This window comes from Musca domestica, unplaced genomic scaffold (genome assembly GCF_030504385.1).
Source record: "Musca domestica strain aabys unplaced genomic scaffold, Musca_domestica.polishedcontigs.V.1.1 3, whole genome shotgun sequence".
Lineage (NCBI taxonomy): Eukaryota > Metazoa > Arthropoda > Insecta > Diptera > Muscidae > Musca > Musca domestica.
In genome coordinates, this window is record NW_026712299.1 from 12,384,237 (window position 1) to 12,401,800 (window position 17,564).

General features: G+C 34.5%; 2 protein-coding genes across 2 annotated transcripts; both read right to left on the minus strand.

Annotated features, from left to right (window-relative positions):
* Positions 1-52: 52 nt before the first annotated feature.
* Positions 53-1,099, minus strand: LOC101890588 (uncharacterized). Its single transcript, XM_005180268.4, has 3 exons — positions 866-1,099; positions 639-783; positions 53-585 (listed from the first exon to the last, which is right to left on the minus strand). The coding sequence occupies exons 1-3, from the start codon at positions 999-1,001 to the stop codon at positions 117-119; spliced, it is 750 nt and encodes a 249-aa protein (XP_005180325.1). The 5' UTR covers positions 1,002-1,099; the 3' UTR covers positions 53-116.
* Positions 1,100-1,495: 396 nt separating this feature from the next.
* Positions 1,496-2,925, minus strand: LOC105261623 (GATA zinc finger domain-containing protein 11). Its single transcript, XM_011292888.3, has 4 exons — positions 2,764-2,925; positions 2,584-2,708; positions 2,450-2,511; positions 1,496-2,282 (listed from the first exon to the last, which is right to left on the minus strand). Exons 1-4 carry the CDS (start codon positions 2,822-2,824, stop codon positions 1,595-1,597), a joined length of 936 nt encoding a protein of 311 aa, XP_011291190.1. The 5' UTR covers positions 2,825-2,925; the 3' UTR covers positions 1,496-1,594.
* Between the last annotated feature and the right edge of the window lie 14,639 nt (positions 2,926-17,564).

Below are 17,564 nucleotides of genomic sequence, written 5' to 3' on the forward strand. Positions count from 1 at the left end.
TGATTTTTTCACCTATCTCTCTTTTGTAATAAAAGTTTTTTTTGTTTTCAAATGTTCTAGTTCTCCAAACTATTATTCCGTGATTTTTTTCGCTCCTTGCTAGAGTTGCTCTTATTTCAATCATTTTCCTGTTTTATTTTCATTAAAATTTCTATGACTTTTAACATAGCCTTGGTGCGTTTCGCCGGACTCATATTCTCAATGATGGACATTATCATGTGGATGAAACCGTCAATAGCACAATTCGTATCGTTTAATTTTTCTTGGGTTTTACAAAGGTCCTTAAATGTATTTACTGCCTGATGAAACGCTTCATCATCGGATTCAGTATTGTTTGAAATATCATTATCACTTTCACAGTCACTTTGTGTCAGCTCATCTAAATCATTCCAATGTGGTTCCTGCTTTATATTACTTCTATTGGGGTTCTTTTTAAATATACCGGAATTTGATGAAGCACAGGATGTGTCAAATAAACTATTTGATGTTTCTTCACACATTGGCAATTTTGAGGTTTCTTGTGATCTTTGTAGTGCAGGTGTTGTAACTGGGACATCTCCCTTCCATGTCACTTTTGCGTTACTTCTGTAAGTAAAGTAATAAGTCAAATTTTGTAGAAAGGTTCTTAAATAACTCACTTTTTATTAAATATGTGTGGCGCCAGAAAGTTCAAGCGCTGAACAATGGGAGCAACGGGCTGTTTTTCACCACTTAACATCTCCAGGCGTTTGGAGCGTACATAGCGATCCCGCAGCTCACGATAGCGTTTTACCACGTCCTCCTCTAAAGCAAATAGTTTGAATTAGTCGTTTAATAAGCCAAATATAAGAAAGGTATAATGTGGAGTCATCTAAAATCTGCTTACCTGACGCCCGCATTTGTTTGGCAATATTCTCCCATACCTTTTTCTTTAATGAAATACTCAAGTAACATTTATTGTTTCTATTGTATAGTATATCATTCTTCTCGACAAGCTCAACTAATCTTTCGTCGAATAACATTTTTGAAGAAAATTGTAAATAAATGAATTTTAATTTTTTATAGTTCTTGAAAAACGTTGTTTGTTTACAAGCCAAACAGCATCAAAGGGAATTGTTTATTTCTAATCAGCTGTTTTGATTTCCTCTCTCATGAGAATGCAAACACTCTAAATGAAGGGTTATTTATATTAAGAGATTAGTTTCGTGTGAATTATGAAAAATGGATGTTTATATGTTTATAAAAGATTAAATAAAAATATATATTTATTTAAATTAAAAATACCTTGTATTATTATTAGTATTAGAACTTTCAGAAATATGTATCTATAATTTTTTCGTCAAAAAATTTTGATATATTTTTAAATTAAAGAATTTTCTGGGTAAGTATTGAAGATATAATGGTAAGTAAGTATTGAATCTCTAAAAATTTAATCCTGATGTTATATGATGTAAACCAGCATCAGCTTTAAAATCATCATCATCATCTTAAAAAAATTAATTAAGAAAACAGAATGTAAATTTTAATATTTCACTTCAATCTTTATATAAACGATAACAATTGTAATAAATATATGTATATGTATGCATAAAATTATTTAAAACAAATTCGCCAATTACATTGACGGCTCGGAATGTTCCAAATCATCATCGTCGTCGGTGGCGTAAACATTTCGTAATTGCATTGAAACATTACTTTGAAAATATGCACGCACACTATTGGAACTATCATTAAAATTCCAAGACGATTCCGATGCATTATGATTCTCAGGTTCATTATTTACCATTACTCCGGAATCATTGATGGGACGACGTGCTGATATTGGACCCAATACGATGTGACTGTTATTAGTCGACGATGAAGAGCCATTTATTGTCGATTCGTTACCACTATTGGTGTTATTTTCTGGAGAAGAGGATGGCGTTGCATTGCTGACCTCATGCGGTGAGATGACACCAGAATCATTACAAGGTCCTCTCATCGATACGGGCCCAACAATTTCGATATGTCCATGCGAAGAATTATTAGATGCATTTAAATGGTTAACCATTTCATTGTTATTGTTGGGTTCATTCGTTTCTTTGGGTTTTGTGGGAGAGCATCCAGTTGGATTAATACGTTTTATAAACGGTTGTATTGCCTCATTGTGACTTCCAGTCTCTGAGGCTAAACGTTTACGCCGCAAACGTTCTTCTTCCGGATATTGTGGACTCCAATCTAAGGGATGATGCACCTCCGCGTGGACAACAATTTGTTGTGATGGTATATCGGGGCTACTGCACGGAGAAGAGGTGACTTGTGTTCTGAAAAATGACAAATATGTAAACGAGAAATAAAATTCCAAACTATTACAAAATAAATTTGTATTCGTTTTAGCAGTACAGTTGTTAGAAACATTTAACAGCCCTTTGTCGTGTAGGTATTGGGTTTTTAGGGAATAACTGAGTTAATGTATTTATTTCATTCCTACCTCAACATTGTTGAGTTCCACAATCCACCATTATTAGCTGGCATGAAATCCATTTCACTTTCCTGCATATGAATTCGCAATAAATGAAGGGGCATAAATTAAAAAAAATATTTATTTATTTTTGAATACCTTACCCTTATTGCCCTCTCCATGTCATCGTCCAAAAATTGAGTTTCTCCATCAGTCACCGACTGATTTAGGGCATCTAATATTTGACGCATTTCTTGTAGCTCCATACCCTCTTCATAGAAGCCCATTCCTAATGTGAATCTCTTGAATTATTTTGAAAACCTATTTGAATTTGTTCTACTTACCATTTAGAGTCAATTGCAGTTCTTTATACTCATTGCGACTACGCGAACTTCGTAACTCCATAGCAAATATTGAGCGATTTAATTTATTTTAAATAATTTTATTTTTATGAAGACAAAGATAGTTAATGTTTAACAAAGAACATAACAAAAAAGAGTTATTGTAGGTAATTCTAAAATGTTGACGTTTATTCTTTTTCATATTCTTTTTACCGTTATATTAGAAAATGTAAACAATTGAACTTACTTGGTACTCGACGTGTGTCAAAACTTAAACTAGATGACACCTGGAACTACTAGTAGAGAACTAAGTTGGATAGAAAATATGTCTAAATAGGAACATAATAATAAAATGCGTTGTAAAAAACCATGTTTGAAATTAAAAAAAAAAAAATAAATAAATAAATAAATAAAAAAATAAATAATAATAATTTTCAAAGAATTGAATTTTGTAAATGTGGGAATGTAGAAACAGAGATCAAAAGGTTTTTCATATTAAGTTTGTCATTCCTTTTGCAACACCTCGAAATAGGCATTTTAGACCGCGCAAAGTAAATATATTCTTGATTAGCATAAAATTCTATGTCGATTTAGCGATGTCCGTACGTCTGTCCGTCTGTGGAAATCACTCTAGTTTCCGAACGAAATGAAGTAGATTGATAAAATTTTACTAAAATGTATATTATGTCTGCAGGACTTTTGGTATTAAAAATGGGTCATATAGGTCCACGTTTTGGTATAGAATGTTGCATGGCAGAAGAATACAGGTAGATGCATCAACGCTTGGGAACATTGATATGTCAAAAAAAATTTAAATGTATTTTCAATTATAAGTAGATCTTTATATGTTTTCTTATACTACGTCATTCGGAGGCTATTATAATTCGCGTTTTTCAACAATCTTTACAAATTTAAATAATTTTTCATTCAACATTTTCAATTCCAAAATTGGTTTGACAGTTCATTGTCCCAGCAGCTGTGTCGACGCATCTACCTATATTCTTCTACCATGGAATGTTGCCTGCGGACAAGCCTCGTCGATTGGAATGGGCCCAAACCCAACATGGGTCCGTCGAATATGGGCAACCCTGTATAGCCCTCACATAACAGTACTTCCCCATATTCGGCATTTTGACGATTTTAGCGACATTATTCACTGGGTTTTAAATTTGGTATTTGAATATTGTAATGGCGTATGACAAAAGTTGCCTATACAGATCCACCTCGTCGTATAGACTTAATATAACGGCTACATTCGGTATTTTTAAGATTTTAACAGATTTTTTAACGGATTTTAATTTTTTGAAAATTTCCAAATTCGTTCTCTGGTCAAACTTTTTAAGGCCTTAATATAACCTTAACCATACTCAAGGAGATCCCAATATTTTGGGACATAAAATGTGTAAATTCGATCCATATTTTTGTACAGCCCTTAAAAAAAGATTACACCCCGATATCAGGTATTTTTTACATTTCAGTTATATTTTCCATTAAATTTCATCAAAAATGGTATTTTGTGTCTTAGTTTCCCTTTTTATACCCTACACCACATAGTGGTAAGGGTATTATGTCTTTGTGCATTTGTTTGTAACATGGAGAAGGAAACGAGATAGACCCATAGTTACTTTTGAGAACCTTCATAGAATCACTTTCTGAGTCGATTCATGCATGTCAGTCCGTCTGTCCGTCCGTCCGTCTGTCCATGTATTCTTGTGAACAAAATGCAGGTCGCATTTATTATCCGATTGAGATGAAATTTTCCAAACAATATTTTTTTGTCCCAAGGACGAACCCTATTGAAATTGGTGAGAATCGGATCAAATTTAGATATAGCTCCCATATATATCTTCATCCGATTTCGGGTTAAATGTGCACCAAATGTTCACTATCAGTCCAAATTACCTAAATTTTGGCACACCCAACCGAGTTCGGCCTAGAAGCAAGTATATCAAATTTGGAGAAAATCGGTTCAGATATAGCTATAGCTCCCATATATATCTTTCATCCGATTTGATCTTTAAGTCCCTCACATTCCTACTATGCACTCCACAACCGTGATATTTGGTACCAGGTATTAGATGGAGCACAGAAATAGCTGTTTTAAATTTTATCGAAATCGGTTCAGAATTGGATGTAGCTCCCATATATATCTTCATCCGATTTCGGGTTAATAAACCACCAAATGGCCAATATCAGCCCAAATGGCCCGAATTTTGGCACATGTGACCGAGATTAGCCTTAAAGCAAATAAAACAAATTTGGAGAAAATCAGTTCAGAAACAGCTATAGCTCCCATATATATCTTCATCCGATTTCGTGTTAAATGTGCACCAAATGTCCTCTATCAGTCCAAATTACCTGAATTTTGGCACACCCAACCGAGTTCGGCCTAGAAGCAAGTATATCAAATTTGGAGAAAATCGGTTCAGATATAGCTATAGCTCCCATATATATCTTTCATCCGATTTGGTGTTTAAGCCTCTCACATTCGTAATATGCACTCCACAAGAATGATATTGGGTACCAGATATAAGATACAGCCCAGAAATAGCTGTTTGTAATTTTATCGAAATCGGTTCAGATTTGGATATAGCTCCCATATATATCTTCATCCGATTTCGGGTTAATTGTGCACCAAATGGCTGATATAAGTCCAAATGGACTGAATTTTAGTACATCGGACCAAATTCAGCCTAGAAGCAAGTATATCAAATTTGGTGAAAATCGGTTCAGATATAAATATAGCAACCATATATATGTTTCATCCGATTTAGAGTTTTAGTCCCATACATTCGTAATATTCACTCCACAACCTTGATATTTGGTACCAGGTATTAGATGGAGCACAGGAATAGCTGTTTTAAATTTTATCGAAATCGGTTCAGATTTGGATATAGCTCTCATATATATCTTCATCCGATTTCGGGTTAAATGTGCACTAAATGGTCAATATCAGCCCAAATCACCAGTCTACAAGCTAATACGTAAAATTTGGAGAAACCCGGTTCAGAGATAGCTATAGTTCGTAAAATGCACGATAGAGTTATATAGATTTTGATTTTGTACCAAATATCTCATAGAGCTCTGAAATGCCCTGTATTAACCTTTTTACGAGAGCTCTACTAAATATGCATAGTGGTGTAGGGTATCATATAGTCGGCCCCGCCCGACTTTTGAGCTTTCCTTACTGGTTAAAACTGTAAATCGTACGTAAATCGTAAAGTATGTTTATATTTAAGAAGTTCACTCGATCTCAAATGTCGATTCGATACCGGATACGTCAAATAATATCCCTTGGATATTGACATTTAAAGTCAAGTGGTTTTCAAAGTCCAAACGTGTTCTTATCTTACTTTATTTTGCAAGAGATACAACTTAAATTCCTAACTTTTATAGGAATATATTAACTTATCTTAAATTCTCAGCGTCATATGATCTCTTAAGTCTGATGGATTTTGTCTACACCAACTGACAATTCTCGTGCCAAAAATTGAACTCAGAGAATTCATTTTAAACCAACAAACAAAAAATGCTAAAACCTTTTGCCATAATGTCAAAAAAGTGCAACCAAATGTCAACTAATGTTCTTTTTTCTTCTTCTTTTCGCACAGCATTCATTGTGGGTTTCCCAAAAAATATCCGGGAATTCGCACACAAATACACCTACCAACGATAAAAGTCATGCTCATCTTTGCTAAAGTACAAGATAAGCTTCGCCAGCAATTTAGCTGGGTAAAAAAGCAAGCAAACAAAAAACGAACGAAAAGAATGCTAGACAAGAATTTCGGGTCGAATGTCAACAAAGAGCGCAAATAGATGTAAAAAAATGTTTTGTTTGAATGTGGTTGTGTGTGTGTTAGTGTGTTGCTGCGTGGGATTCTGCACAAATGTGTGTCACGATCTGGATGACCAAAAGCTTTATTCCAAACACTCACATGCACCCACAATAACTTCACATTTCTTCTGAAATACGCTGGGAGACAAAGGATATACCTCTTCTATAGTGAGATTTTCTCTTCGTTTTATGGTAGACACAATTTTAGCTGCTTGAAATGTCACAAGGTTGGGACATACGTTCCAATAACTGTAGCTTCACAGTGGTGCATGGTAGACTGGAAGGTTGATTTTTATTGTCAATGCTATAGAGAATCTTGCATTTTCCATGGATCAAAACTGTGTTGCCTTAAAACAAAAAGTAAAAAGACAGCTATATGTTTATACCACCCCCACCATTCGTAAGGAACTTGAAAATATTAAAAAAAAAATCAGCCGAAAAATACTGTTCAAGGGGTGCTACGCGAAGACGTGGTGCCGGATAAGTAATTCTCTGTCATAAGCTGTAGTACCGATTCCGAACTTCAAATACGAAATTCGAAACAATTCCGAATAAAGGAATGTACCGTTGTATGGGGACTGAGAGGCTTAAACACCAAATCGGATGAAACATATATATGGGAGCTATAGCTGTTTCTTAACCGATTTTCTCCAAATTTGTTGTATTTGCTTTAAGGCTAATCTCGCTCACATGTGCCAAAATTCGGGCCATTTGGGCTGATATGTTTTTGGCCCAAGGACGAACCCTATTGAAATTGGTGAGAATCGGATCAAATTTAGATATAGCTCCCATATATATCTTCATCCGATTTCGGGTTAAATGTGCACCATTTATCACCACTATCAGTCCAAATTACCTGAATTTTGGCACACCCAACCGAGTTCGGCCTAGAAGCAAGTATATCAAATTTGGAGAAAATCGGTTCAGATATAGCTATAGCTCCCATATATATCTTTCATCCGATTTGATCTTTAAGTCCCTCACATTCCTACCATGCACTCCACAGCCGTGATATTTGGTACCAGGTATTAGATGGAGCACAGAAATAGCTGTTTTAAATTTTATCGAAATCGGTTCAGATTTGGATATAGCTCCCATATATATCTTCTTCCGATTTCGGGTTAATTGACCACCAAATGGCCAATATCAGCCCAAATGGCCCGAATTTTGGCACATGTGACCGAGATTAGCCTTAAAGCAAATACAATAAATTTGGAGAAAATCGGTTCAGAAACAGCTATAGCTCCCATATATATGTTTTATCCGATTTGGTGTTTAAGCCTCTCACATTCGTAATATGCACTCTACAAGAATGATATTTGGTACCAGATAAAAGATACAGCCCAGAAATAGCTGTTTGTAATTTTATCAAAATCGGTTCAGATTTGGATATAGCTCCCATATATATCTTCATCCGATTTCGGGTTAATTGTGCACCAAATGGCCGATATAAGTCCAAATGGACTGAATTTTAGTACATCGGACCAAATTCAGCCTAGAAGCAAGTATATCAAATTTAGTGAAAATCGGTTCAGATATAGATATAGCAACCATATATATGTTTCATCCGATTTAGTGTTTTAGTCCCATACATTCGTAATATTCACTCCACAACCGTGATATTTGGTAGCAGGTATTAGATGGAGCACAGGAATAGCTGTTTTAAATTTTATCGAAATTGGTTCAGATTTGGATATAGCTCCCATATATATCTTCATCCGATTTCGGGTTAAATGTGCACTAAATGGTCAATATCAGCCCAAATCACCTGAATTTTCGTACATAAGACCGAATTCAGTCTAGAAGCTAATACGTAAAATTTGGAGAAACCCGGTTCGGAGATAGCTATAGTTCGTAAAATGCACGATAGAATTAGATAGATTTTGATTTTGTACCAAATATCTCATAGAGCTCTGAAATGCCCTGTATAAACCTTTTTGCGAGAGCTCTACTAAATATGCATAGTGGTGTAGGGTATCATATAGTCGGCCCCGCCCGACTTTTGAGCTTTCCTTACTGGTTAAACTTTGTATTGGGTACTAAATTTCGATCACTGTTGTTGTCTAGAAATGAGAGATGTAGATTGTTTTGGATATGTGTACTAAATATTACCTTCTCTTCAAAATTAAAGATACAGGGTGAGATAAAAAAAACTGCAACAAAGTCAAACGCCATAATTTTTATTATTTTTTTAATTTTATTGAATGAAAGCAAAATATGTCGGAAATAGCATCAAATTTTAGAATAAGTTAAGATTTGTTCGAATTGGTCACCTTTGGCACGAATTATGGCCTTCAAACGGCCAGTGAAACTATCACACGCTGCCCGAATGTTGCTCTTTTGGAATATTCCCGGTGAAGCGCTGATTGAGGTGATCGACACTTTGGTATTTTTAGTGCCAACCTTGCATTCCAAAATACTCCAGACCAATAGTCACACGGATTGGTATCCGGAGATTTTGGCGGCCATTGTGCTCTGGAAATGAAGCGATGAATCTCATTCTGTAACCATTTTTGGGTGGTGCGTGCTGAGTGCGATGGTGCTGAGTCCTGTTGGAATGTGAATATAATTTTTGTTGAAAATGTACAATTATGCAAAATGCTGTCTTGGCGACTTCAAAAAATTTGGGGATATAGAATTAGGTGTGTGCTTTTGCCAATTACGGCAAGTGGTAAAAGGCTAAGTAGTGTATAAAGCGTATAAAGAAGTTGTAGTAGACTACTCGACTGACAGAGCCTTTCTGTTGCATTTTTCTATATTCCTCTTTGTGTGCCATTTTAATTCTGTATTTTTTACATAGTTAGCATTGATGTACTTAATTCAATGGGAAAAGTGGTAATAAATGCAACAAAGTGGAATACAAAATTTCTATATTGTTTGGTCGCCATCGTGCCAACGCAATAATAAAATCGTGGGGTTACTTTATATAAGTGCTGTTCTAAAATATGGGCCTATGTTGAAAATTATTAAGAACTTAGACAAGAACTAAAATTTCGCAAAATAAAAAGGAAAATGTGACTGAAACGTAAACAAACCAGTAAGGAAAGCTCAAAAGTCGGGCGGGGCCGACTATATGATACCCTACACCACTATGCATATTTAGTAGAGCTCTCGTAAAAAGGTTTATACAGAGCATTTCAGAGCTCTATGAGATATTTGGTACAACATCAAAATCTATCTAATTCTATAGCTATCTCTGAACCGGGGTTCTCCAAATTTTACGTATTAGCTTCTAGACTGAATTCGGTCTTATGTACGAAAATTCAGGTGATTTGGGCTGATATTGACCATTTAGTGCACATTTAACCCTAAATCGGATGAAGATATATATGGGAGCTATATTCAAATCTGAACCGATTTCGATAAAATTTAAAACAGCTATTTCTGTGCTCCATCTAATACCTGGTACCAAATATCACGGTTGTGGAGTGAATATTACGAATGTATGGGACTAAAACACTAAATCGGATGAAACATATATATGGTTGCTATATCTATATCTGAACCGATTTTCACTAAATTTGATATACTTGCTTTTAGGCTGAATTTGGTCCGATGTACTAAAATTCAGTCCATTTGGACTTATATCGGCCATTTGGTGCCCAATTAACCCGAAATCGGATGAAGATATATATGGGAGCTATATCCAAATCTGAACCGATTTCGATACAATTACAAACAGTTATTTCTGTGCTCCATCTAATACCTGGTACCAAATATCACGGTTGTGGAGTGCACAGTAGGAATGTGAGGGACTTAAAGATCAAATCGGATGAAAGATATACATGGGAGCTATAGCTATATCTGAACCGATTTTCTCCAAATTTGATATACTTGCTTCTAGGCCGAACTCGGTTGGGTGTGCCAAAATTCAGGTAATTTGGACTGATAGAGGACATTTGGTGCACATTTAACACGAAATCGGATGAAGATATATATGGGAGCTATAGCTGTTTCTGAACTGATTTTCTCCAAATTTGTTTTATTTGCTTTAAGGCTAATCTCGGTCACATGTGCCAAAATTCGGGCCATTTGGGCTGATATTGGCCATTTGGTGGTTTATTAACCCGAAATCGGATGAAGATATATATGGGAGCTACATCTAAATTTGATCCGATTCCCACCAATTTCAATAGGGTTCGTCCTTGGGCCAAAAAAATATTGTTTGGAAAATTTCATCTCAATCGGATAATAAATGCGACCTGCATTTTGTTCACAAGAATACATGGACAGACGGACGGACAGACGGACGGACATGCATAAATCGACTCAGAAAGTGATTCTATGAAGGTTCTCAAAAGTAACTATGGGTCTAACTCGTTTCCTTCTCCATGTCACAAACAAATGCACAAAGACATAATACCCTTACCACTATGTGGTGTAGGGTATAAAAATACTTAAAAGCAGGGTCAATGCTTACATAGGAACTATACATTTGAGCTTAAAATATTGGAGTTCCTTTGTATATCGTTAAGTGTCCTGTACACGGTCAATATGCATGACATCAAAATCAAATATATCAAATACAGCTCAGAAATACATTTGCTAAATTTTATCGAGATCGGTTCAGATTTGGATATAGCTCCCATATATAACTTCGTCCGATTTACCTTTGATTGTGCACGAAACGTCTAATATTTGCCCAAATTGGATGAAATTTGGCACTTACGACCGAATTGAGTCTAGAAGCTAGTATGTCAAATTTGGTGATGATTGGTTCAGATATATATATTGTTCATCCGATTTGTTATATTTGTTACCCACAGCCGTAATACGCACTCCGTAACAACGATATTCAGGGAAATATATCAAATACAGCTTAGAAATATCTTTGCCAAATTTTATCGAGATCGGTTCCGATTTGGATATAGCTCCCATAGATATCTTTATTCGGTTTCAAATTAATTGTGCACCAAATGGGCAATACAAGTCCGAATTTAAAAGACACAATTGCTTCGGCATGTTTAGTCCTTTGAACTTTAAATTATAATTATAATCATAGCGTGTATGATTGAATTCTCCCATAACAACTTTTAATTGTTATGCGTAGCTCTACTAAATAAGCAAAGTGGTGTAGGGTATCATAAAGTCGGTCCCGCCCGACTTTAAGACTTTCTTTACTGGTTTTTTAATATCTCCTTTTATGAGCTCCTTAAAGTATGCTATAAAAGTGTAAAATATAAAATATGAAAAATTCACATTACGTATGACTCTAACATAACGTGTAATCGGGACTTTAGGTTGCCATTTGCTGCTCAATGAATTTGTCCTCACATAACAATTTGTTTTTTTAAAATTTTCTGTACAATTATATTATAGTATATACTCGGTTGGTTTTGGCATATATTAGGGTGGAGGGACATAATTCGCATACAATTCGTTGTTTGTATGCAACACGATTCATTGTAAAATTACGATAGTCTGTGAATCCTTTAAAAAAAACGTAAAAACCCACGATCATGTTCTGCTGGTCCTTTGGGAATCATTTTTAAGAGCTTGACGATTATAGCCCTTTAGAGCTTGAAATAATAATTAAAGAATTCACGATTACAGCTTTGCTATTCTCGGGATCTTTATCGTCCGTTTAAAGTAATTTCCACAAAATCCCACGATCAAAGCCATCCAAAATTCCCATACCCATTTCTTCTGCAATTATCTCGTTGTGTGTGTGTCTGTGTGTTGCATCGATGTACAGATTGACCGCTTAAGTATTTTATTTTTGTGGAAAATTGTTAAAATAAACTTTTATATAATTTCGTGGAAAAGCCATAATGAAAACCAACACGACCAAAAAAACCAAACCTTCAAACGCTAGCCACTAAAAAAGTTGCTTAAATGAATTCATTCGTGACAAAATCAGAGAGGAGCACATTCAAACGCTGTCGCAAAACGTTGGAGGACAACACTCTGTTGAAAGCTTAACTTCCGTTAAAATTGTTTTCTATAAAATGTGAAACCTCAACTCGACGACTCGAATGCGGACACACGACCGCACAAAAATTATGAAGTTTTTGTTTACAAAAGGATTATTTTGGTTTTTCGTTTCGTTGTTTTTGTTGTTGCTGCTGCTGGTGCTCCTTCAATGTGGCGGGAATTTGATGTGACTTTGTCGGTCAAGAAATTTTTTAAGTACTGGTATTTCATTACGTAAAGTATGCTATTGTTCTTCGGAGGAAATTACCAGAGGCATTGTTGCTGTTGCTACCGTCCACCACCACCAACACCGCCACACGTACAGCCACAACACCTATGGGGGGCAAAATAGTTCTGCACCCAAACTATTGTACGTGAAGGCTGAGGTGGGTGAATGGCGGTAATAGTTGAAGTAGTTTCTAGTTTTTTTCGTTTTTGTTAAATCCTGGAAAATAACTAAAATTAAAAACAAATAAAACTTTGTCTTGGTCATGGCAATACAAAGGACAATTCGGAATATTTTTTCCATTCGTGTGGCAGAGAAGAACAATTTTGTGAGTTCTGAGGAACAGCAGCATGATGGTTGGAATTCTGCTTAAAAAATGCCAGGTTTACATTGTGGCAATTAGTAATAATTTCGCAAAGAAATGAGAAGCATTTGCCAAAAGCAACATTATGAAACTACGAATAATGGAGTAAAGGTAACACTGCAAGGACCCTTTGGGATAAAGGATGAACAAAAAGTTTCAGTTTTTCAATTTTCAAAAGAAGTATTTAGAGGAGATATGTTAAGTTTATATATCAGGAAACCGACAAAGAAACCTAAATGTTCAAAGAATTTTTTCTCAAGGGCAATCAAGATCGTGGATTTTTGAAAAAGTACTTTTTCAAGGACCAAGAAACGTGGATTTTTTAAAAATATATTTTTTCAAGGACCAACTACGTGAATTTTTAAAAAAATATATATTTTTTCAACGACCAACAAACGTGGATTTTTTTAAAAAAATATTTTTTTAAGGTCCAACAAACGTGGATTTTAAAAAAAAAATATTTTTCAAGGATTTTTTTAAAAAATATAAAAAAACGTGGATTTTTTTAAAAAATATTTTTTCAAGGATTTTTTTAAAAAATATAAAATAAACGTGGATTTTCTTAAAAAAGTATTTTTTTCAGGGATTTTTTTTTAAAAATATAAAATAAACGTGGATTTTTTAAAAAAAAAATAATTTTTCTAGGACCGACAAACGTGGATTTTCTTTTAAAAATTATTTTTTTCAAGTACCGACAAACGTGGATTTTTTTAAAAATTATTTTTTTCAAGGGCCGACAAACGTGGATTTTTTAAATTTTTTTTTAAAAAATATTTTTTTCAAGTGCCGACAAACGTTGATTTTTTTAAAAAATATTTTTTTCAAGGGCCGACACAAGTTGATTTTTTCTTTAAAAAATATTTTTTTCAAGGGCCGACAAAAGTTGATTTTTTCTTTAAAAAACATTTTTTCAAAGAGTACTTTTTCTAGTCAGATCAAAAAACGTGGATTTTTTAAAGATCACTTTTCAAGGATCATCCCTAACGTGGATTTTTTATAGATCACTTTTCAAGGACCATCCCTAACATGGATTTTTTAAAGATTACTTTTCAAGGACCATCCGTAAGGTGGATTTTTTTAAGGTCACTTTTCAAGGACCATCCCTAACGTGGATTTTTTAAGGATCTACCCTAACGTGGATATTTTAAAGTGTACTTTTTCAAGGACCATCAGACCAAGAAACGTGCATTATTTAAAGGTACTTTTTCAAGGACCGCCATAAATGTGGATTTTTTAAAGAGTACTTTTTCAAGGACCATCAGTCGAAGAAACGTGGATTTTTTTAAAGAGTACTTTTTCAAGGACCATCAGACCAAGAAACGTAGATTTTTTTAAAGGGTGCATTTTAAAGAACCATCAGACCAAGAACCGTAGATTTTTTTAAAGGGTACATTTTCAAGGACCATCAGACCAAGAAACGTGGATTTTTTAAAGAGTACTTTTTCAAGGACCATCGGACCAAGAAACGTGGATTTTTAAAGAGTACTTTTTCAAGGACCACCAGACAAAGAAACGTGGATTTTTAAAGAGTACTTTCACCAGACCAAGAAACGTGGATTTTTAAAGAGTACTTTCACCAGACCAAGAAACGTGGATTTTTAAAGAGTACTTTCACCAGACCAAGAAACGTGGATTTTTAAAGAGTACTTTCACCAGACCAAGAAACGTGGATTTTTAAAGAGTACTTTCACCAGACCAAGAAACGTGGATTTTTAAAGAGTACTTTCTCAAGGACCACCAGACCAAAAATCGTGGATTTTTTTAGAAATGTGGAAATGAGGCCAATTGGAACTCTATCGAGGGATTTTTACCCCTCATCTCCCAATTTTCGACAGCTTCTGAAATGTATACTTCTCTTTCTACTTTTTTTATATTTAAAAGTTTTATCCTTTTTTTCACAATTTAATAACATCAAACTTAATCATTTCCTACTTTCCAAAATGCTTGTTAAACTTTTGACACCAATGTTTAACAGCAACATCAGCAGTGGCAGCATCATCAGCAGTCAGTCGTTGATGTCGTTGTCACTGATTAATGTTTCATATCTGATTGGGTTATAACAACACTTTGGGCCATCCGATGAATAGAAGTGACAATAAAAGAAACTTGTAATGATGTTCGCTATCCGGACAATGTCTAATGCTCTTTGAATGGAATGGTTTTTTCTATTTGGCTGAACACTTGCGACAACGTCTTGTTGGGACCTAAACTTTAGAAGGCAAACAGGAAGATAGGCTAGCCGTTTGGAACTCTGTCCTCGTGTCCTTTTTTAACTATAGTGCAAAAAGTTAAAGTTCAAAAATTATAAACTTTAATCTGAAAGAAATTATTTCATATTCAAATTATGATCTCCCGTCCTTGTTTTTTTTTTGCATATTAAATGTGAAATGGAAAAACTTGTTTGCCGTTTTTTTCAATTGTTTTTGTCTGGGTGTGTGTGTTTGTGTTGGGATATTTTCTAAAACTGCCAAACTTTTTTGTTTTGGTTTCAAGCGACATTTGGCATCTATAGACAGCACAAAAAACATTAGGGCACATAAACCTCCATAGAAATGCCGAAAAAATGAAAACCGGCAACAAAGAAAAACTCCTCAAATAAACTGACTGACATTTACTTCAGTCAAATAAAACAAGCCAAAAAAACGACGATGACGGCGATGGCCAACTATGTTCATGGCAGTTTACAAAGTACTCGAATGACAGCTTGTGACACGACGGTGGTATCCCTGCACTCAGATATGTACACTCCTGCAGACATACATATATTGGAAAGAACTAGTGACCGTGCTGATGGCAGGCAATTCGAAAGGCTCTGATATTTGAGGAAGAAAAATAAAAAAAGCTTGGCACTATTACGATATTGTCTTTCATAAACCGTAGTTTTTTTTAGCTTTTTCTTCCCATTTCTCTGAGTAGTTAAATTTAGTGTTTTGATTTGAACAGATGCTGTTGTGTGCTCAGTTATCATTGGGTTGTTTGAATATTTGGAGTAGCCAATCGGGGATCGATTAGAATTGTCTAGGAAATGATTAAATTTAATAAATAATAAAATTATTAAATGATTGAATTTTTTAGAAGCGTATCTAAGTAAATTTTTGTGGACCATCAGAAGAGTACTTTTTCAAGGAGTATTACGAACATGGATTTTTTAAAAAGATTTTTTTCAAGGATAAAAAACGTCGATTTTTTAAAAAGCACATTGCAAGGACCATCAGATGTGTACTTTTTCAAGGACCATCAGAAACGTGGATTTTTTAAAGAGTACTTTTTCAAGGGTCATTGGAAACGTAGATTTTTAAATGGTACCTTTTCAAGACCATCAGAAACGTGGAGTTTTTAAAGAATACTTTTACAATACTACTTTTAGAATACAATCTTTAACGTGGATATTTTTTTAAAAAGTATTTTTTTAAAGACCATCAGAATCGTGGATTTTTTAAATAAGTAATTTTTAAGGAGCATCAGAATCGTGGATTTTTTAAAAATATTATATTTGTAGTTTTTTTGGGAATATTGATGCAGTCATTTTTTGGATATGGAATGGAAATAGAGATTTAGTTTCTGTGGCGACTCATAGTGGAATTTGATCGAGAGTATTTTTTGCTTTAACACATTCCCAAAAAAATAAATATTAAATGAGATTTTGAATTGGAATGGAAAGGAGTTAAACTAGCAATGGAAGTTGAAGGACTCATAGAATAATTTTATTTTTATTTTATTTTTATTTTTATTTTGAGTCATTGGGCGCCGGTTCTATCTGACTTATTATAAAACAAGTAAGCAAAGGCTATAGTCGTGCGTACAATATGTTAGAACCTAATGTCCAAAACCAATTTAGAAAATTTTGCTTTTTAAATTATGACATAGAGCATTGTCCAGATATTAACCTTAGCTTTTTGACCAGGGACATTTCCTAATATTCACGCACTCCGTCGTGCTCTTAGTTGTTGTGGTCCAATTCCTATTCCCAATGTGGTCCCTGTCCTATTCTCATGCAAAATTCCATGTCGATTGATTTCAATTGTGTGATCAGGACAAATTTTCTGTTTTTGGTTTATTTGAACCCCTAAATATTTGCTATCATCTCTAAAAGCAAGAGCCCCCTCTGTACCTTCAAATTGAGACTCATCTATATGATTTGCTTTTCTACGATATTTGGATATAGTCGTCAACGAAATCAGCATAAACAAGTTAAAAAGCACTAAGTTCGGCAGTGCCGAACTTTTAATACCCTCCACCATTTGCAACGAATTTGGAAATTTTTAAAAAATAAAATCCTTAAAAAATTCTGTTAAAATTTTAAAAATACCGAATATAGCCGTTATATTGGGGTCTATACGACGTGGACATACATAGGCATTGTTTGTCATAAGCGGTGAATAATGTAGCTAAAATCACCAAAATATCGTATATAAGGAGGTGCCGTTAAATTGGAGCTGTGCAAAGACCTGGACCAGCATAGACAA